Raw genomic sequence first — 21,792 nt, forward strand, 5'->3', positions numbered from 1 at the left:
TTCACACTTTGTATTTGAAATGTCTCTTAAATCTCTTTTAAACTATAATTCCCTCTGCCCTCTATTTTTTTCTTTCTATTTACTTGTTGAAAAAACAGGCTTGTTTGCCCTATAGAATTCACCACAGTCTGGATTTGGCTGATGGCAACTCACGGTGTCCTTTAACTTCTCTGTCCCTGGTATGTCCCATAAACTGATAATTGCATGTAGAGGCTTGAGCAAGTTTGAGCTCATTCTTTTTGGCAGGCATGCTTCACAGGTGGTGTATGCTTCCTGTTGGGAACTTTAGGAGGCACATAATGTCTCTCTGTGTCTAAGTTCTTAAGATCGCTCCTTGTCAGCCTGATCCAGTCATTGGAAAATCCCCCGATGGTTTAGCTGCCACTGCTGATCATCCCACACAAGCATCATTTCTTCAGGGGCTGCAGGACAGTGACAGTACTCGAATGCTTAGTATTCCTTCTGCATTTATTACCTGGAGTTCACGGATTGAACAAAAGACAACTATAATTTTGCCTCATTAACTATTTGGTTTCTCTGAGGTACAATTTAGACAAAAAGATCAGCATTCATGTTTCTTTAAGTTTTCAGAATACTGAGTTGGCCATACTTTTTCAGATTTTAGACTGATATTACAGGCGCAGAGACTTGGAGAGGTGGAGAGACTGCTGGGCGTCACGCAGTAAGGACGGGACTGGACTGCCACGTTGGGCCATGCCTAAAGCCAGGGGTCTGTCCTCAGAGGTGCTGTGTCTTCCCTGACTGCCTTGTGATTTGACAGCAGTCGAGAATTAGGGAAGCAGTTGGTAAGCCACAGAGGCAGGGCTTGCCATTTCTAACTGTTAGCATTGAGTCTTCCTTGAGGCTGCCATAGTTTCACCGAGTGTGTCTTGACTTCCCAACCAACAGGGAGGGCCTGTGGGCAGGGCCAGTCTACACGTGGTCAGCAGCAACCCCTCACCTGGTGCAGTAATGAACCAGGGCTGCCCTCCACTCTCTTTAATTCTCCCTTTGTAAGCCATGCCTCCCTGGCTCTCCCCCCTGACGTCTGCCATTTCCTGCCCTGACTGATTTTGAGTGCTGGCCTTGAATGCTTATCCAGGCCTGTCTATTAGGCCAGTCTTCTACAGGCACCCCCGACTCTCCTGGCAAAAGCTACACCCATGTCCCCACTGCCCAAACCTGCCCCTGCGCTCCCCAACCCCATCATCTCGGTTCCCAACACCACTGCTCCTCAGATTTCCCAGCTCAAAACTCAGCCATCTTGGACCCCATCACCACACCTCCATGCCTCAGGCTGAAGCAGATGCTGATGAAACATTGAGAGCAAGATGCTTATTAAAGATCAAAAGAAGGCCGGGACCGGTTTGGCTCAGTGGATAGAGCGTCGGCTTGCGGACTGAAGGGTCCTGGGTTCGATTCCGGACAGGGGCATGTACCTGGGTTGCGGGCACATCCCCAGTGGGAGATGTGCAGGAGGCAGCTGATCGATGTTTCTCTCTCATCGCTGTTTCTAGCTCTCTATCTCTCTCCCTTCCTCTCTGTAAAAAATCAATAAAATATATTTAAAAAAAAAAAAAGATCAAAAGAAGGAAGGTTGTGGAAGGAAGAGGGGTTGGGCATCGTGACGCAGGCTGACAGACGAGGGAGCTCCGGGGCTACCAGTGCCCCTGGAGTCGTCTCAACAAGGGCTGAAAAGTCCACCCGTCTGCCCCTCCAGCACCTCTCTCCTCCCTCCCATGCTTCCTGTGCTCCAGCCACACCATTCTCCAGACAGACACGCCTCCGTGCCATGGCATAGACTGCTCTTTGCTTGGAATGTGCTTTGCCCACTTCTATCTTCTCTGTGAGCCTCTCACCTTCCTCCCTTACCTTCTCTAAGGAGGAATAGATCCCGTAGTTCCCTGCATATACCCATTCAGGCACCAACCGCATTCTATTACATTACTGGTATCTGAGCCCTCCACCCGCCGCCCAGACCACAAGCTTCCAGAGGGCAAGAACTGGGGCTACTCTGTGCAGCTCCCCAGCTCCCAGCAGACTGCCCGGCTCGGAAGACACTCAGTCAATATTGACTGCTGGTGGTGAGCTGAACGGTTGTGGTTACACAGAACCGATCCACAACAGCTTGTCTCATCTGAAGTTTTGCCATAGGTCGCCCAAACAAAAGAAATGGGTATTGAATCTGAGAGATGTTTCAACATTTCAATTTTATTTTAAGAACTTGCTATTTTTGTCTCAAAAAAATACAAAATTCATTGTGCAAAATCCATTCAGATAAATGATCTACGTCTCATGTGGTACAAAGTACCTTTCCCAAGTGGGAGATGGAAGAGGAGGGTTTTCCATGCGGAGGACGGGGCCACGGCACGGAGGCTGCCTGCTATGCCGGGGTCTGACCCATGTGAGCTGTGTGGCCTCTACAAGACACACCTCTCATCCCAGGTTACTGCCTGTAACATGGGCTGGTTTCAAAGCCTCTTTCTTTTCAAAACTTAGTTTGTGGGATTTCTTTGTTTAATTAATAGACTTAATTTTTAAAACAGTACAAAAACAGCAGGTGGTACAGATTTCCCACACTCCCCTCCCCACGGCAGTGTCCCCTGTATTAGTTTGCACTAGTGTTAGCGTGAGTTTGCAGGTTTCTCTGTGGGGTGAATCCCGAGATGTGGGATTGCTGGGTGAGGGGAAATGTACCTGTAACTCTGGTAGCTAATGCCACAGTGCCTTTCAGAGGACAGTACCATTGTGAACCCCATCGCCGTGTGTGGTCACCGAAACCCCTTTCAGCTCCAACAGATTTTGTTCTAGCTCCTTCCCAGGACTTGGGCCCAATGGGTAACTTTGTGAGGAGTTTTTCTAAGATGTGGGCTTCCCACTGACCATCACCAACTGTGCCACATGCAAAAGAGCTGGAATTAGCAAGCGTGGCAGGCAGAACTTCAACTTCCAGGCTCCCCGCAGATCACTCCCCCTGCTGTGAGCCGTGACGCTTCCAGCCACGTTTCCCTGGAGCCACACGTGGGTTGGCGTGGCTGAGCTGCACAGTCACCTGCTTGCCTGTCACCTGAACGTGAGACTCCAGACCAGCGGTGCCGTCCAATGTGGTTGCCACTTACCACGGTGCCTATTTAAACTTCAAATAATTAAAATGAGATAAAATTTAAAACTCAGTTCCTCAGCCCACTGGCCACATCCCAAGCGCTCAATAGCCACAGGCAGCCAGTGGCAAATAAACCGTAGCGCACAGATGTCCATCATCGCAGAAAGCTGCGTTGAATAGAGCTGCTCCAGAGAGGTGAGTCTTCATACTGGGGCTATAAAAATGAGAATGACGACTGACCAGTGTGGCTCAGTGGTTGAGCGTCAACCTATGAGCCAGGAGGTCACAGTTAGATTCCGGTTGGGGCACATGCCCGGGTTGTGGGCTTGATCCCCAGTAGGGGGCGTGCAGGAGGCGGCTGATCAATCATACTCTCTCATTGTTGATGTTTCTGTCTCTTCTCCCTCTCCCTTCCTCTCTGAAATCAATAAAAAAAATATTTTTTTTAATGAAAATGACAACTAAATGCAAGGAGAGATCCTGGACTGGATCCTGGTGCAGAAAAATGGCTCAACCGACTAAATTCGAATAAGGTCTGAAGATAAGCTAACAGTATTGTATCAGTGTTCATTTCCTGGTTTGGGAAATTATGCTCTGGTTATGTAAGATGTTAATACTTGGGGAAGCTGTACTGTGAAGAGTATTTGGAAATTCTTTGTGTTGTTTCTGCAACATTTTTGTAAGCCTAAAATGATTTCAAAAATGTTTTAAACCCTTAAAAAATGTTACGAGAGGAAAAAAATGAGAGTGTGTGCCTCATGGAACTGTCCACACGTACAGATAAACCTGGGAACAGAAACAGCTGTGGAGCAAGCACAGCATTCCTAAAAGCCAGTGGATGAGTTAAGGGTGGTCCGTTTTGTAGGTGATGGATGGAGCCCTTCAGCAGTTGGAGAGACGGAATGCTGGGCTGGCACCTGACCTCACCACCTGATTAGCTGCTTAGCTAGCCTGAGCCCGTGTCCTCTCTGACAAGACGCCTCTTGCACCCTGTGAGGCTCTGAGCTGATGGGGATGAAAGTGAGCTGAGAGATGCGAAGGACCATACCTGTGGGAAGGAATTACCTGCAAAACCCAAGACAGCCCCTGGACCAATCACTGTGAAAGACATCGCAAACATTTGCCTGCTGGCCCTGCATGGCAATGTGTTTCAGTAAAAGCAGCTGGAGGTTTGTTAACGGTGATTCTTTTGTTAAGCCCTTAGGTGGTGGTCGTCTTCTGTTCCGTGGCCCCCACTCCAAGGTCCCAGGCTCCTGAAGGTCCAGCCCCTCTGGCTACATGGCTGTGCACCTCCTGGGGGCGCCCGGGCCGGCGTTTACTTTCCTCCTGATGCTTTCTGCAAAAGAGGAGACTCCTATCGCCTCCTGTTGCCTAAGGGCTCGTTTCAGGTTTTCACTGGCTGCCAGAATTTGTGTTAAAAGAAGAAGCAAAGTAAGATTTAACATTTTGGAAAAAGAAAAAAAGTTATACCCAATTCCTCCACTCTGAAATGACTCTTTTCCTACCCTGCCTGTGGCAGCGCTGCAATGGCCAGCATGCCCGGGGCTTTCCTTTCCCCTCAGTAACATGCTCTCCATGTTTCTCCTGTTGCCACATGACTAACGTAGCCTTCACTACTATTGGCGACTGCCTGATACCCCATCCTGTGCTTTCCCGTAAAGAGCCATCCAGTGCACATCGCAGTGTTTAAGGCTTTGTCATCGAGACCTGGCCTTGTTCCTAATGGGGGTTGTGCCAGAAGCTGTTATCCCTCTTGGCTGATGGTTCCATGGATGCCCTGAGTACCAAACCAGGATTTGGGGACTATTTTTTCTTTTCTTTTTTCATTACAAGCTCCATTTGTTTCATCCTTTTTGTTTAATAGCTGGAATTCAAAAGTTGGGATGGCATTGGAAATTTTGAGTTCTGGCCTGTACGTCTTAATGTTTGTAAAAGAAAAACAAAACAAAACAAAAACTCTGCAGGCTGTTCCAGCTTTATCCCACACTGGGGGGTCGGGGGGAGATCAAGTATAGAAGGCTGGAGAGGAAGAGACTATAGCATCCCTGGCTCCGGGGCTGTGAACCTCATAGGCAGCGGTTCTCAACCTGTGGGTCGCGACCCCTTTGGCAGTCAAACGACCCTTTCACAGGGGTCACCTAAGACCATCCTGCATATCAGATATTTACATGACGATTCATAACAGTAGCAACATTACAGTTATGAAGTAGCAACAAAAATAATTTTATGGTTGGGTCACAACATGAGGAACTGTATTTAAAGGGCCAGGAGGTTGAGAACCACTGCTCATAGGCCTCACCTGGGACAACACCCTCCTTGCACAGGTGGGGAACCCAGGGCCAGGAGGCACTGTGATTCGCCCACGGGCCACCTGAGTTCCAGAAAGAGGCAGAGCCGGGACCAGGAATCTGGAAGGTCCAGAGCCAGCGCCATGGCCCTGTGGTTTGAGCAGCCTGGGAAGGCTCTGCCGCATCCCAGCGGGGCCACGCTGCTCTGGCCCTGGGGCCGGGCGCTGCCCTGAGCAGGTGCGGGGCAGGGGACGCTCTTACCAGCCAGGTCCCTCCTGCCGATGGCCACGAGGCCCTCGAAGAGCACTTTGCTGGGGTTCTCACCCGCCGTGGTCACGCCGTGCAGCCAGATGAGCAGCAGCCGGTGGCCATGCTCCTGGTAGCTCTTGGTGCCTGAGGACCATGAAGGAGAAAGGGAAAAGGGAAAGGAGTCGCCTGGCCCACTTAGCATGAGCCAGATCTAAGCACGTGCCCATGCTGCCCTGTCCTGCCTCCGGACACCAGGCCCTCCTCTACTCTCGAGGGGTTCAGCCCAGAGATGGGGAGGGGAGGGCGGAGCAGCCGCAGATAGGGTGCGGCTGGAGGGTCTGTGTCGGGGACCCTGAACTCCCCGGCCCCAGGCTTTCCCCTGAGCATCTGCCACGCATGCCGCCGCTGTCACTCTTAAGAGAGAGTTGGCATCACTGGGGAACCCGATGCAGCAGGCGGTCGGCTTCACCTCTGGCTGCTCAGGACAACCTGTGCCTTGCATGCTCGCGGCCCTCCTCTGCAGGGAGAAGTCGGCTCAGTCAGAGGCCGAGCCAGCCACGTTCTTTCCCGGCATCAGTGGTGCTCGACTGAGTGCCCATCGGGAGCACCTGGGAGGCTTTAGGAACTATGCACACCCAGTCCCCCTCCCTCCCCCCGAGCTCCCGACAAGCGTGGGTCTGGGGCGGCCCAGGCACCGAGTGGCGTTAACGCTTCCCAGGCGACTCCAAGGTGCAACCAAATTCGGAAAATAAGTGTTCACACTCTTCGGTGCCGGTGGTGGGATTAACTGGTTTTAAACTCTGTGACGAGGTCTGCTCTCCCAGGCAGGGCGATGGCGGGCACAGCCGTGGGTCGTGGGTCGAGGTCAGTCCTTTGGCTGTGTCTGCCCTGCCCCCCTGTGGGCTCTCAGCAGGCACGTCCCGGTGCTGCCCTTGGCGCGGCAGTTTCATCCGACCCCTTTGTTCACTGGCCTTTGCCCCCCAGTGCCCCTCTATCGGCTATGAAAGCTCTTGTCCGTAATAAAGTTTACTTTTGGATACCCCGCTCTATTCCACTAATTGGTTTGCATATTTTTGTGTCAGGTGTCTATATTATTTATTTTAACTTTATAAATGATTGAGTCTGGTTGCATTAGATCATCTTCACTACCCAGCCCCCCCCAGAATATTCATTTACATGTTCCCTGTTTATTCTTTCAGTCACGCTTCAAAAACCTCCTATATTCATTTGATTAAAATTAGATCAAAGTTTTAATCTAATTTGGAAAAAAATCAATATCTATAAGATATTATTTCCAGCCAGGAATATAAAATGTCATTCCATTTACCCAAGTCTTCTTTTATGGCTAAACTAATTTGTATTGTTTTATTAATATGTCATTCATATTTCTTTTTATAAAAACACATTATTGTAAAAGTAATATCTTTTTTAAAATGCCTCTATGTATTTGGCCCACTTATTGATGGTACATAGGAATACTCTGGTGTTTGCATATTTTATCATATATTTAGCCATTTCATGGAATTAAATTTTGTTGTTGTTGTTGTTAATCCTCACCCGAAGATATTTTTTTTCATGGATTCTTAGAGAGAGTGAAAGGAAAGGAGGGAGAGGAGAGAGAAAGATTGATGTGAGAGAGACACATCAATCGGTTGCCTCCTGCACACATCCCAACCCGGGCTAGGATCGGGCTTGCAACCCAGGTACGTGCCCTTGACTGACTACCTTCCGTCTGTGGGCCGATGCTCTAACCACCAAGCCAAACTGTCCAGGGCTGAATTAATTTTTTAATGTTTTAATTGATTTTTTAGAGAGAGAAGAAAGGAAAGGGAGAGAGAGACAGAAACAGCGATCAGAGAGAAACATCACCATCAATTGGCTGCCTCCTGCTGGGGGGATCGAGCCTAAAATCTGGGCATGTGCCCTGACCAGGAATCGAACCGGCCACCTCTTGGTGCACAGGTCAATGCTCAACCACGGAGCCATGCTGGCCGGGCTCACTGAATCATTTTATTCTAAGAGTTTTCAGCTGATTCCTCTGGACTTCCTGTGCATATAATTACAGCATCTGAACTTAATAAATCTCTCTCTTCCTTTCCAGCATTTGCACTTATTTCTAATTCTGTTTCATGCCTTAGTACCAGGGCCAACATTTTCAAATATATGTTAAGTATCAGTGGTCACAGCAGCTCCTCTTCTTTTTCCTGGAACTGCCTTTCGTTTCCTGTATGAACGGTAAGTACCAGCTCTGGCTGATTCATGAAGAGTGTGCAGTTGACAGGACAATGGGGAGGGAGAAGCAGAGGGCAGGCCGGTGCAGAGGCCCGATGAGTGAAGAAAGCACGCGGTGTGCTGGGAATGGCACGCGGCTTCGTGTGGCTGGGCTGTGGGTTGCACAGGCTTTTCCCCCAGAAGCACAGAAAACAGAAGATACCTCCAGTGCCCCTACCCCTCCACCTGCTGGTTGCTCTGGGGTGCCGAGGCGAGGGGTACCTGTCCACTGCTGCTCGATGGCATGGACGTGGGCCTCAGTGAACTCCCAGCAATACGCGAGCTTCTTCCACTCGTGGGGCCGCAGGTGCCTGGAGGCCAGTCGCCACAGCACAGAGCGGAGCTGCTGCGTTTCCTGCCGATGGTCCTGCTTAAAGGTCAAACTCTTCCCAGAGAGGCCACTGGGGTCCCTGAGTGAGGGGTGGTCCTGTGGGGCAGATCCCAAAATGCAACAGGGGTTTCTGGGGGGAAATCCCTGCCAGGCTCTCCCTCGTGATCCTGGGCTGGGAACTGGGAGATGGTGTCATCACCAACCTGGGCCTTACTGCCTACGGCTCTGGTTTCTGCCTCTAGGCCTTGCTTTGCCTCTGGGACCCAAGCTGCTCACACTGTTCCTCCATCCAGAAGTCCTTTCCTCACCTCCCTGTCCCTCAAGCCTGTTGCCACAGTCGAAAGACCACCCAAATGCCACCTCTTTCAGGAAGGCTTCCCAATTCCTCTCTTTTCTCTGTTTTTATGCGGTATAGGTGACAGTAGAGTGACTCAGCAGTTGTGGCTAAAACTAAACAAGGCACTGGACTTGCCACATCCCAACAAGCAGTGAAGGGTAAGGTAACAGAAGTCTTTCTATGCACAGCAAGTGATAAAATGAGAGGTTACAAAAGAATTACGTAATAGCATAAACTAACCCACAAAGGCCGCTCTAAGCCCCTCTAAAGGAAGTGGATACCGAGTTCCGGTTGTTGAAAAGCTCAAGGTGAGAAAAGTCACCCTGGTGTCTGCATGTTACCTCCTGGTCAGCGGTGTCTGGCCAGTCACCCGTGAGGGGAGGACATGGGAGTTTGGCTCTCACCCTGGTAGTAAGACACCATTCCTTAGAGCAGAGAGCAGTGTTCTCCACTGCATCTCTGTGCACCGGGATCATCCCCAGGGGGAATTCGTGATTCTAACTGCACCTCTGCCCTAGTGTTGAGAGCTTTAAAGAGTGATGTGGCTGAGCATTAAGCACATAAACCATTTCGTCAAACCCTTCATATTAATATCCTGGGTTTACATTTAGGGGTCGTCTGTTGTAATGTTTATGAGACTCCTGCATGTCAGTGAAAAGGAATATCTCATGATTCCTATTAAAATTGGTTATCCACCAACTGATTTGGAATAGTGATTTTTTTTTATTTTATTTGAGAGGTGTAGAGAAGTTTGCTAAGTTTGTAAACAATATTGGAGTGATATTTGAATGAAATTCACTTTATTTATAGGTTTAATTTATTGGGTTTACTCGGATAATTTTTACATGGAGGAAGCATTTGAAGTACTTGAAAAGAAAATCTATTGTATTAAATGTATCCATTCACTTTAAAATTTTTACAATAATTAACTAAATTTATACATGGGACCAAACACTAATCAAAAGGCTTCTTTGAAAGTGACTGTCCAAATTTACTAGGATGCCTAAATAGAATAATAAGATTTATAAAATAAATTTGAAATTTACAGAAAATTAGTTTTTTAAAGTTATAATAAATTTAGTATTACTTTTTAAAACTAAAGTAAATGTAAGAAATCATTTCCTGTGTATATAAACCACCCTCAAAGACACCAGAAACCCCTGCCCACCCCCACTTGCTGACAACTAGAACAGCAAATGCCCGGCCTCACATCAGCCACCCTTCTTTCCCAGTTCCACAGCAGACATCACCAATCGCTCCCAGCACACCTTCCTCCTGGGCTGAGGAAGTTGCCTGCATACACCACCCCAAGCAGTAACTGCAATCACCCGGAGATGGCAGTGATCCAGGACCAACATGCACGCACGCATCTATTTGTCCACCCACCAGGAGCCATAGCAGCGGCCTGTAGTCTCTCCACACTGGTGTGGACGCTCCCCAACTCACACCCTCACAAACGGCCCTGCTGGCAGGTAAGGCAGCAATTATTGCCGCCTTGGAAACTGAGGGGCCCCTGAACTGGTCGAAGCCGACTCCACCTGGAGCCCAGGTGGCTCCCTTGGCGCAGGGCCCCAGTACCTTCTCCCGCTGGTAGAAGCGGTCAGCTTTTATGATCATGTCCACCAGGCTGATGTGGTTGCTGCGGGCGGCCACGGCCAGGGCGGTTTTCCCTTGCTGCAAGCAGAAGCGAGGAGGGAAGCGGGAGTGTCTACAGGAGGGGTGTAGGTGATCTCTAGCCGGGACTACAAACCTGGCCGCCCAAAGGAAGTGGTTTCCAGCCATCTACACTGGAGAGTAGGAAGGCTTTCTGGTTATGAAGAGGGAGGTGGAAAAGTCACAGGTAGAATAAGCAATAACGATAATTCCAACCATCGCCTCCTGTGTTCTTTAGGAAGCCTTAGTGCTTATGAAATGCAGCCTGCATAACACTCCTACATCACCTGGGAAATGGCTGGCCGTTTCTCAGATGAAACCAGAGCCCAGAGAAGGGGCTTGGGCTCCCTGAGTCAAGTTTGCCCACCTCCCCACATGCTCCCAGGCCTGTGATCCAGGCCTCCCAATCAGGGCTGGCCTCAACCACCCCCACGGATGGGAAGCTCCTCTCTGAGTTTGGGCAGCTGCCCGGAGGCCCAGCTCAAAGCAGGGAGCCCCTCCCAGGCCCAGCCTCAGAGCCTGGTCCTGCCCAACCCTCCCCACCCCATCCCAAAGGCCTTTTGCAAATAACCTTGCCCTCACAAGCCTCATCCTAGGTCTTCACTCTCTCAGACCTCCAGCCACTGAGGACGTAGTCACCCCACAGGCATGATGTGCTGAAAAGCTCCCCCCTCCCCACCAGTGACTCAAGGTGCTCAGAGTCTGATGAGGCTGAGACACGGAGGGCAACCACATCCTAGGCCTAGAGAACAGGAATGGGGAGGGCCGAGTGCTGAGGGCCCTCAGAGGAGGCGGGGAAAGGAAATGGAGCAGGAAGGCTTGCTGGAGGAAGCTGCATTCGAGGTGGTCTGTAAAGGAGGGGAGGCCCTGACACTCTGAAAGCAGGTGGCCATGAAAGCTTGAAAGGGAGGCTGGTTGTGAGCAGAGGCACCTTATCCCTCAGGTTTAAGTTAACCCCCGCAGCCAGGAGCATCTCCGCTATGTCCTGCCAGGCGTGCTCCGCGGCAAGGTGGAGGGGCGTCTGCTGCCTCTGGAAGAGAAACCAAGGGACAGGGAAATGGAAGAGCTTGTAGAGGTGGCCTGTGCTTAAAGCCAGGATAGGACCAAGGTGGGTGCACTCCCAACTGGGCCTTAACAAAGTTTCTCTACGAAGTTACGAGGAAGAGTAAGCTGGGTTTAATTGTAAGCATCCTACCAGAGAAAAGTTGGTAAAAACAAAAAAATACTACTCACTAGCCCACCTAAGTCAACCTCTGTAATGATATTTCTCTAGTCTTTTTTTAAAAATGCAGAATGTTCTTAGTTTGTTGGTTTTACATATTTGAGACCATCCTGAATATGCATACATTTTGCACCTATTTTTATACCTAACATAACACTTTACACATATTATCAACTCTAATAAACACCCATTTTTAAAATCTTCACCCAAGGATATGTTTGTTGATTTTAGAGGGAGGAAGAGAGAGAGAGAGAGACTGAGAGAGAGATGAGAGAGAAACATTCATCAGCTGCCTCTTATATATGCCCTGACCGGGAAATGAACCCACAACTTAGGTATGTGCCCTGACTGGGAATCGAACCCACAACCTTTCAGTGTATGGGGCAATGCTCCAAGCAACTGAGTCACACCAGCCATGGCACCCACCATTGTTGATAGCTCCACAATAGTCCATGTCAATACTGTAATTTAACCACTTCTCTATTATTAAGTATTTGGCCCATTTTCACACTGAAGATTGATAATGCTGCAATGAATATCTTTGTGCATGAGCTCTTAATATATTTCTTGAAGCTCAATTCTCAGATGTAAAAATAGTCACAATTTTAATGGTATACGCTATCTCTTGCCAAATTGCTTTCTTCCCCTAGTGGTGTGTGTGTGTGTGTGTGTGTGTGTGCTGGCACGGAGGAATACATGGTTAGGAGGTGGATTGAGGGAACAGGGGTTTAAAAGGGCTCCTAACGGATCACAACTTCAGGACATGGAGGCCTCTTGTAATTACACAAGACTGCCCCAGTCACCCCTGCCCTGGGATTCTCCCTGTGGGGGTGGGGAGGGAGTGGGGGGGAGTCAATGAAAGGAAAAGGTTGAATGTAGGAAAACTTGAAAACAACCAAAATATTCAAAATAATAGGGGAATGGTTAATAAAAATGATGCTACCACTACTGTCAACAAATCAAGCTATAAAACGATTAATAGCTTTGGGCCATCTGGTAGACTGCAGCTGAGCCCAGGCAGCCTGGGAGGGTGCCCAGAGGCTCTGTGGGAACCAAGTGGATCCTGTAGCTACTTACATTGTCAGTGGCGTCCAGATCACTGCCAGCATCAATGAGGAGCTGAACCAGGGAGGGGAAGTTGTGCCTCACAGCGAGATGCATTGGAGAGGCTCCCTGCTGGGGTGAGGGAGACACAAATCAATTGAAGGGTCCCTCCCAGGACTGCTGAGCAGGAGGTGGGTGCTGGGGGATGAGAGTAGGCAGGAGCATTGATAGTGCTTCTGGGTTTGATGGGTGGCCTGAGGCATTTACAGTCCCATAGCCTGAATCCCTGGGGTCCAAACACTGAACCTCAAGGTGGGTGGGGACCTGAAGACCCAAGCTGGAGACTTTGCTATGCCAGGACCTCACATGGTGGCTTTGGGCAAGTCATTTTCCTTCTCTGCTACTCTTCCTCTGGCAAGTGATGTTTGCCAAGGTCCCTCCTAGCAACAACACCTTAGTGTTCTCTCATATCCCATGTAACCCACACATGACCTAGAGCGGTGATGGCGAACCTATGACACGCGTGTCAGAGGTGACACGCGAACTCATTTTTTTGGTTGATTTTTCTTTGTTAAATGGCATTTAAATATATAAAATAAATATCAAAAATATAAGTCTTTGTTTTACTATGGTTGCAAATATCAAAAAATTTCTATATGTGACACGGCACCAGAGTTAAGTTAGGGTTTTTCAAAATGCTGACACGCCGAGCTCAAAAGGTTCGCCATCACTGACCTAGAGAGTATATAATGATGGTACTTTTATTGGTATTTTCATCTTACAAATGGAAACACTGAGGTTCAGAGAACGGATGCAACTTGCCAAAGGACACATAGCTAATAGATACCTTGTGTCATTGAACCTAGCACCTCAGTAGATGCCTGGTACCTATTTGTGTGTGATATCAATGGAAGAGAGAGCTGGATGTGACTGGAACAGAGATCTCACTCCAAGTCCAGCACTTATCCAAGGCCTTGCTCAAGGCTAGGAGACTCCCCTCCCTGTGGTCCCCTGTGACCCCTGACTGCATGACAAAGTGAAGATACTGCCACTGTATCCCCTTCTCTAGGTCACACACATATTGTGCAATAGTACAAAGCCAGTAAAATTTGTAGTATAGATCTATACTGATTGTGGAAATATACCCTCACACATTGAGTATAAAAAGATTATACGACAGAACCCACACACATGCAACAACAAGAATGCCCACTGTTGCCATCACTAGTTTAGGACAGGGGAAAAATGGTTTATAAATATTAGAACAGATTTTCCCAGCCAGTGTGGCTCAGTGGTTGAGCGTCAACCTATGAACCAGGAAGTCGTGGTTCAATTCCTGGTGAGGGCAATCAATGATTCTCATTGATGTTTCTATCTCTCTTTCCCTCTGCCTTCTTCTCTGAAATCAATAAAATATATTTTTAAAAAGATTAATGATATCATTATTTGTAGGCAATCTGGTTGTTTTAATCTAGACAGGTTAAAATCATTATTACCCTCCCTCCCCCACCCAAAACATTATTAAAATTAATTTTTAAAATCATATAGAAGACAAAAACACTCAAGTAATTGTAATAAATGTAGCTCTCTGGTGGGTGGTGTTGATAATAAGGAAGGCTATGAATGTGTAGGGGCAGGGAACATATGAGAAATCTCTACCGTCTGCTCAATTTTGCTGGAAACCTAAAACTGCTCTAAAAATAAAGTCTATTAAGAGAACCAAACACACGCAGAATGATGAGGCAATATCAAGGGACACAGGAGCCAACTGAAAGGGCTCCCCAATGGTCAAAGCTGAAACATTTGAGCAACAAAGTAACATTGGATTATAAAAGGATCTAAAGAAATAACTCACAACAAAAGAACTTATAAACTAGAAAAATGACTAATGGTTCAGAGTCAATAGTCATCTAAAACAATAACAAGGAATCACTTAACTATAAAATTAATAGAAGAATATCTAATATGGGTGAAAGGTCACTCATAAATGACTGGAAGCTATGTGGTATGACGTTTTGGGAAAGCAATTTAACAACTTGCACCAAATCATAAGATCTTGGTACAGAGCAGGAGTTGCCGCCGCCCCAGGCTGAGGCAGGGTGTGGAACAGAATCTGACAGTGATGGAATCAGGACCAGCACTCGAGGAACAAGATTCCACACAGGCAAACCACACAACAAGCCCGCCGGCAGCCGCTGAAATCGATGAAGAACCAGTCGGTAAAGCAAAACAGAACCGGAGTGAAAAGAAGGCGTGAAAGGCTGGGTCCAAACTGGGCCTTCAAGAGGTTACAGAGGTTATAAGGGTCATTATCCAGAAATCTAAGAATATCCTCTTTGTCATCACAAAACCAGAGGCCTACGGAGCCCAGCTTCAGATACCTCCGTAGTTTTGGGGGAAGCCAAGATTGAGGATTTATCTCAGCAAGTCCTGCTAGCAGCTGAGAAATTCAAAGTTCAAGGTGAAGCTGTCTCAGACATTCAAGAAAACACAGACTCCAACTGTCTAGAGGAGAGTGAAGAGGAAGAGGCTGATGAAACCGGGGTGGGAGTTAAGACATAGAATTGTTCATGTCACAAGCACATGTGTCGAGAGCAAAGTCAGTCCACGCCCTGAAGAACAACGGTAATAATATTGTAAATGCTGTTATGGAATCCACACTGTAGCCATCTGAAAATGAGGACTTTTTTTGTTTGTTTGTGTGTTTGTTTGTTTGTTTGTTTGTTTGAAGGAGTGATTGCTGCTTGGTTTGAAATTTGTTCTGTTGCTATCATTAATAAGCCTTTTTGTGGGATTTTAAAAAAGAATCATAAAAATGTTTTTACTACCTGACCTGGAATCCTGCTTGGAGAACTCATATATAATGCAAAAGCAATACAAAGTTATGCCATGAAGATGTTCATGAAATCATTCTTTATAGTTGCAAAATCAGCACTAACTTAAATGTCCAACGGTTGAGGCTCTGTTAAATGTGATGTGGATACTGGACCACACCTGTCATGGTCAACACCTAAAAAATGTCTACAGGAAAACTCTGCAGCAACACTGGGCACCTGGGCTCGGGAGACTCCACTGGACTGGAGTCGATTCTGGTGTCTCAATGGGGAAAACGAATAAGCACCCTCCTTGCAGAAGTCTGCCTTAGCCTGATTTATTCTGGAGGTGCTACTAATATGAGGAGAAACTGAAAGGGAATAGAGAAAAGTTATTGCTTTACTAGGGTGTCAGGATTCAGGATGCCCCTTTTCTCTCTAGTCTAATGAATTGTGTTATACTGTTTTTACAATAATTTTATATTTTTTAAACATATTTTTATGTACAGTGGGGCCTTGACTTACGAGTTTAATTCGTTCCGTGATGGACCTCGTAACTCAAATTACTCGTATGTCAAATCAAAAAGTGAAGGAGTGAGACACGTGATGCTGGGCTAATGTTGTGGTGTTCACTGTGACATTCGCTGTGCCATCTAGCGGTGGGGTATCTGAAGCTGGCTCGTAACCCGAATTTTAGCTCGCAACTCAAAGCAAAAAATCGGCCGAGAGGCGGCTCATATCTCGAAAAACTCGTTAGTCAGGACACTGGTAACTCAAGGCCCCACTGTATTTCAGAGAGGAAGGGAGAGGGAGAAAGAGATAGAAACATTGATGATGAGAGAGTTCATTGATTGGCTGCCTTCTGCACATCCCCAGGGAGGAGGAAGCCCGCAACCCAAGCCTGTGCCCTGACCAGAATTGAACCATGAACTCCTGGTTCATAGGTTGGTGCTCAACCTCTGAGCCACACCAGCCAGGCTACAATAATTTTAAATGGAGTACTGATTTCAGCTATATGAAATGACCTCTTTCTAATTTAAACAATAGATAGTTCCTCGTTTGTGTAATGGGAATAGTAACAGTACTTACCGATATGGAAACAGAGGCCCGGGGAGGTCAAAGCCACTTGCCCAAGGCCATTCAGTTTGAGTGGCAGAGCCAGGCCTCAAAGCCAGGTTGTCTGACACCAAAGTCCAAGCCTTAACCACAAGGTTATACTGTTGCCTATGGTACACTGCATGTGCCACACCATAACAGGCAACATGTGAACAACCGAGAGGTAAATCTGTAATAAGATCATTCCTAAGACTCAGTGGATAAACGCAAGGAGATACTGTGCTTGGAAGGAATGGGAGCTTGGTTTCTAGTCCTGTCCCACTGAGCCCTCTCTGACTCTCCTACACGCTGCCAGTTGGCCTCCATCCTAACCCTGATCAGTGGGTCAGGGAAGACTTCGGGGTCATGGGGCCCCCCTTCCGTCCAGGCCCCCACACTTACATGGTCAGCCATGTTGGTGCAGGCCCCTGAGTGGATGAGGGCCCGGGCCACGTCCTCAGAGCCACTGAGAGCTGTGTAATGGAGGCAGCTCTGCTCTTTCTAGAGGAAAACAGAAATCAATGCAATGCCCTACGGACCCTTCACAGCGGCTCACAAGCACTGAGGGATTCACTATTCGACGCTTTCTCATAACCCCTCCCCCCCACCCCTTCGGGATCATTCTCCCCTTTCAGCTCTGAGGCTGGAGAGGTCAATGACGCGCCCAGGCCTGGTGACAGTAAAAGGAGCTCGCTATGACCTCAGCCTTTCCTGGCCTCCTGTCACAACTCCGGAACAGACCGAAGGCTGCACCATCCCTTAGCCGGGAAAGACACGCAGCGTATAGACTCTGAGGAGGTGGTTTTCAAAGAAGGGGACGGATGAGATTTGCCAGTACAGGGCACACCCCACCCGGCACGCACTGCCCAGCGGGCTCTGGTCTCAGGGTGTCCCAGCAGGACCTGGCGGGGCCAGCGCGAGGACTTCATCCCGCATCAGCTTTCTAAGTGCGCGCCTTCATCAGAGCCCTCTCCCGGCCCAACAGGGCTCTCACACGGAGACCTCCAGGCAGGCCCAGTGGGTGGCCAAGCAAATGTCCCCGTTTGCCAATCTGGGGCCAAGCCAGGACGAGCTGGTCACCCTCTCAAAGTCCTGCCTGGGTGCACGGGGTGGGTGGGAAGTAGCCCACCTCCCAGGGGGAGATACAATCACGTGGGTTGTCCCCCCACCCCCCGGAGACCCTGCTGCAAAGCACTCAAGGGGTGAGAATTTCTAGATGGACTGTGGCCTCTGCCGGAAACCTCAAGCCAAGGCTGGAGCACAAGGCCCAGAGAAGTGGGCAGCGCCACCCTCACCATGACCATTATCAGCTCCCAGCCTCTAAATGCCTATGCTTTTCCTGCTACAGAGCCCTCCCAGCACTGAGCGCTGTGCTGGGCACAGGGGAAGGGCCTTGCTGACCAAAGAGCAGCACCGAGGACCAACTGGGAGCCCTGAGGCAGCCACTTTCCCTCTCTGGGCCTTGGTGTCCCCCCTCCCCCACCCCCTAGGCCAGTGGGTCCCTTCCAAGGGAGCTCCGTACATTAAGGGTTTCGTGGCTTATAAAACATTATTCATACTTAGAGTGGTTTAACATGGGTATTTTTACATTTGCCATTTTGCTGTTTATTTTCTTTTTTGTTACTAATCCTCACCCCGGGATATTTTTCCCATTGATTTTCAGAGAGAGTAGAAGGGAGGGGGAGGGACAGAAAGAGACACATCTATGTGAGAGAGACACATTGATCGGTTGCCTCCCCATTTCATAGTTGGGGAAAGAGGCTCAGAGAGGTTAAGTAACTTGCTCAGATCACAGCAGCTCAGCAGTGGAGAAGCCAAGACCAGCACCTGGGCCTGCTGCCTCATAGCCTCCGGGCACACAATGTTCTGGAATCATTGTGGCTCTTACTGCTGACTCGGTTACAGCTCAGCAGCCCAGGGCAGCCGTCCCAGAAACCTCAAGCCAAGGCAACCAATTGATGTGTCTCTCTCATATTGATGTTTTCTCCCCCTCTCTTCCACTCTCTCTAAACATCAGTGGGCCCAGCCGGCATGGTTCAGTGGTTGCGTGTTGACTTAGGAACCAGAGGTCACGGTTTGATTCCCAGTCAGGGCATATGCCCGAGGTGTGGGCTCGATTCCCAGTGTTGGGCATGCAGGAGGCAGCCGAACAATGATTCTCCCTCTTCATGGATGTTTCTATCTCTCTCTCCCTCTCCTTTCCTCTCTGAAATCAATAAAAATATTTTAAATAAATAAATAAAAATGGAAAAAATATCCTTGGGTGAGGATTAACAAAAACCTCAGACATGTAATCCAACAAAATAATTACTTGGTTATGTGTAAGATAAAGGAATAGAGCTATTTAAAAGTCCGCTGTCAGCCCTGACCGGTTTGGCTCAGTGGATAGAGCCTCGGCCTGAGGACTGAGGGGTCCCAGGTTCGATTCCGGTCAAGGGCATGTACCTGGAGTGTGCAGGAGGCAGCTGATCAATGTTTCTCTCTCATCGATGTTTCTAACTCTCTATTCCTCTCCCTTCCTCTCTGTAAAAAATCAATAAAATATATTTTTAAAATAATAAAATAAAAGTCCGCCGTCCGTTGTGGGGAGGCCTGGCTACCTGAGTGAGGGCATTCACGCTGCTCCCCGCCGCCAGGAGGAGCTGCACACAGTTGGGGTGGATCCCTTCAGCAGCGGCGTGCAGGGCGGTCAGACCTTCCTGAAACACACGGGAGAGGGGGAGAGGTTGGGGGGGGGCAGGAGGCTGAGGCCAGGACCTGAGACCAGAGGACACCCTCCTGCCAGGCTCCCGGGCTCAGAGCTCTCCACTGCCCTGCTCCTAGGACTATGGCCCCATTGCCTGCGGTTCCCTAATCCCCGCCCCTGATTGTCTCACCCCGCTCTCTGTCCATTCCCTCCTCTTCCAGGAAGCCGCCCCTGCCCATCCTGGTCACGAGACTCCTCCCTTCTGAGAGCACGCACCCTGTGCATGACTTCCTGGTAACCCCTCCTGCCTGGTGCCCCACTGAGCCTGGAGTTTTGTGCCCCGGCTTAGCTTTTCCTGGCCGGCTGCTGGGCCAAGAACAGATCCTCAGCTGCCAGCTGTAGGGTCTCTATCGGGGAAAACCACGGGCTGTGGGTTCCTTGAAGGCAGAGAGTGAGTGTCAGCCATTTCTGCTCATCCCGGCGGCAACTCACCGCATTCCTCTCCTCCAAGTCCAGCCCGATGTCCACGAGTTGCTGCAACACAGCCAGGTGGCCCCGGCGGGCGGCCAGGTGCAGAGCCGTGTTCCCCTCCTGCAAGAAGGGGCTGGTAGAATCACACACCTTCCAGGCTCTGAGGGCCTGCGAGAGCCACCCCTTGTTTTATAGACATGGAAACTGAGGTCCAGAGAGGGGAGGTGACATCTCCAGGGTCACAGAGCAAGTCCATGACACGCTGCGGCCCTGAATGCCGGGCCAAAGCCATCCTGCTCCTGAGAGCTGTGCCAAAGACTATAACCAGGGCACTTCCAAGGGCCGAGTCCTGGTCTCTCTTTTTTGGACAATTCAAGGCAGACACATACTTAAAAAAAAAAAACACACAAAAAAACCCTACTTTCCATGCTCCTGTCTAAAACGGGCCCCTCCCTGGGGACTGCAGACTACCCACCCTCCTTCTGCTCAAGGCCAGGACCCCAGCCACTGCGTCTTGCCCTTTCTCAAGACATGATTACCTTCTCATGGAATACTGTGGCCCACCCTGACCACACATTTAAAACTGGGACCCCACCCCTGTCCTCCCGATCCCCTCGTCCTGCTCCACGCTTCCTTCTTCTCCATAGCACCGCTGGCCTCCTCAGACCTGTTGGATTTCCTTGTCTCCCATGCTCGTGGCTTATTGTCTGACTCTATTGGCAGAACATCAGCACCACAGGGTGGGGAGTTCTGTCCATTTTGTTCTCTGCTTCCCCCGAGCGCCTAGCATAGGGCCCGGGCACACGGCAGAGTCTCAATAGACGTTTGTCCAATGAGTAAATAATGTGATGGAGCTTCCCATTGGCCTCCTGGCACTTGAGAGCCAGAGGCCTGGCCGTCGCCTCGCATGTGAGAAGTCCAGCGGTGACCGTGGCGGAACCAGAGGCCCCATGCGGGGGGCAGAAGGCACATGTTCTTTGTATTAGAAGTCCCTGCTTGGGGGACAGCTGGAAGCAGGGTGCAGGGCCCCAGCAAAGAGGAGGACAGCCGGAAGCGGCCAGAGATAAGTATGTCCCTAAAGAGGAACCACAGATGGAAGACCAGGGCAAGGTCCCCTGAGGGACCACAGAAGCGTCCAGAAGGGAAGATGCAGCCTTGGCCATTCCTCGAACCCCAAAGGCCCCTGGGACACCTCTCGCTGAACCAGTCATAGGGGCCTCCTCACTCAGGCTCCTTCCTCGCGCTGGCCTGTCTCACTGCCTTCATGAGGGGTGGACATTCCCCCTTAGCACAGATCTTTAAAGGGCCTGAGGAGGATGTGAACATATGCCAAAGCCAAAGCAGTACCTAAAAGAGTTAAAAACATGCCCTGCTCCCCCATCCACATGTACATAAAACAGCTATAACTATCTTCTGGGATCAAAGGTGAAACATTTACATTTCTTTTATGATGACAGTTATATCATATTAATAAACAAAAAAACAAGTTTTAAAAATCCCAACAGCTTTGTTCTGCTTCTCCCCCACCTCTCTGCAAATGTGCATTTAGCGGCCTAGTCAGCTCTCCGCAGCAACAAGGGTCAGGCTGGGAATGCGGCCATAGCGTGAAGTCTCCGTGATCAAAGAAATGCAAACGCACTGACATGTGCCCCCAGCTAGCAGGGCAGGGCTTTCTTCTTCCTTCTGGGCTATAAATATCCACATCCTGCCCTTTGAAGCCGCAGGTAGCAGGGACCCCTAAAAGGGCACTTGAATTCTGAAGGGCAGGAAGGGGGCTCAGAGGCAGGCAATAGAGGGCATGGCCTGGGGTCCAGTGACCTCTGCCCTCTGCAGTGGGGATGCCCAACCTCTCCACCTCTGTGAGGCCCTATCAGCATCTCCTCAATGTACCCAGTGGTATTCATCACTTCCTCTGGATGCTCAAAGCCTCTCTACCATCACAGCACCTGTGGCATAACGTGTGTTGTCACCGTTATGTCATTGCGTTGTCTGACAGGTGGGGTAGCAGGAGTCAGACCTTCAGTAGCCCAGAGCCTTGAAAAGCTCTCTCTGCTGCCCTCCCCAGATGAAATACAAAATGAAAATATTCCTCATCTGAGCATTCAGAACTTCACAGGGGTGTGCAATTTTAAATGCTTCTTTCTAGAATTTCTGATAGCAGGCTTCTGAGCAAGTTCATCAAAGCTGGGCTAGTCGGGCCGGCATAGCTCAGTGGTTGAGTATTGACCT

At 49.3% G+C, this 21,792-nt stretch overlaps 1 protein-coding gene, 1 long non-coding RNA gene and 1 pseudogene across 3 annotated transcripts in view; 1 reads left to right on the plus strand and 2 right to left on the minus strand.

The window, feature by feature from the left end:
* Positions 1–2,191: 2,191 nt before the first annotated feature.
* Positions 2,192–4,339, minus strand: LOC132235681 (uncharacterized). Its single transcript, XR_009453070.1, has 2 exons — positions 4,169–4,339; positions 2,192–3,371 (listed from the first exon to the last, which is right to left on the minus strand). It is a non-coding gene; the product is annotated as an uncharacterized LOC132235681 (long non-coding RNA).
* A 17-nt stretch (positions 4,340–4,356) lies between these two features.
* Positions 4,357–21,792, minus strand: part of ANKDD1A (ankyrin repeat and death domain containing 1A) — a 30,918-nt gene continuing 13,482 nt past the window's right edge. For both annotated transcript variants that reach the window (XM_059698452.1, XM_059698442.1), the window contains exons 7-15: positions 19,585–19,683; positions 19,007–19,105; positions 16,809–16,907; positions 12,532–12,630; positions 11,164–11,262; positions 10,158–10,253; positions 8,134–8,338; positions 5,653–5,784; positions 4,357–4,439 (exon numbers count right to left, since the gene is read on the minus strand). In XM_059698452.1, coding sequence (XP_059554435.1) covers positions 4,378–4,439; positions 5,653–5,784; positions 8,134–8,338; positions 10,158–10,253; positions 11,164–11,262; positions 12,532–12,630; positions 16,809–16,907; positions 19,007–19,105; positions 19,585–19,683 — 990 coding nt within the window. In that variant the 3' untranslated portion in view covers positions 4,357–4,377. The remainder of the gene's footprint in view (positions 4,440–5,652; positions 5,785–8,133; positions 8,339–10,157; positions 10,254–11,163; positions 11,263–12,531; positions 12,631–16,808; positions 16,908–19,006; positions 19,106–19,584; positions 19,684–21,792) is intronic.
* Positions 14,014–15,164, plus strand: LOC132218332 (nascent polypeptide-associated complex subunit alpha-like; annotated as a pseudogene).

Source organism: Myotis daubentonii, chromosome 1, assembly GCF_963259705.1.
Source record: "Myotis daubentonii chromosome 1, mMyoDau2.1, whole genome shotgun sequence".
NCBI lineage: Eukaryota > Metazoa > Chordata > Mammalia > Chiroptera > Vespertilionidae > Myotis > Myotis daubentonii.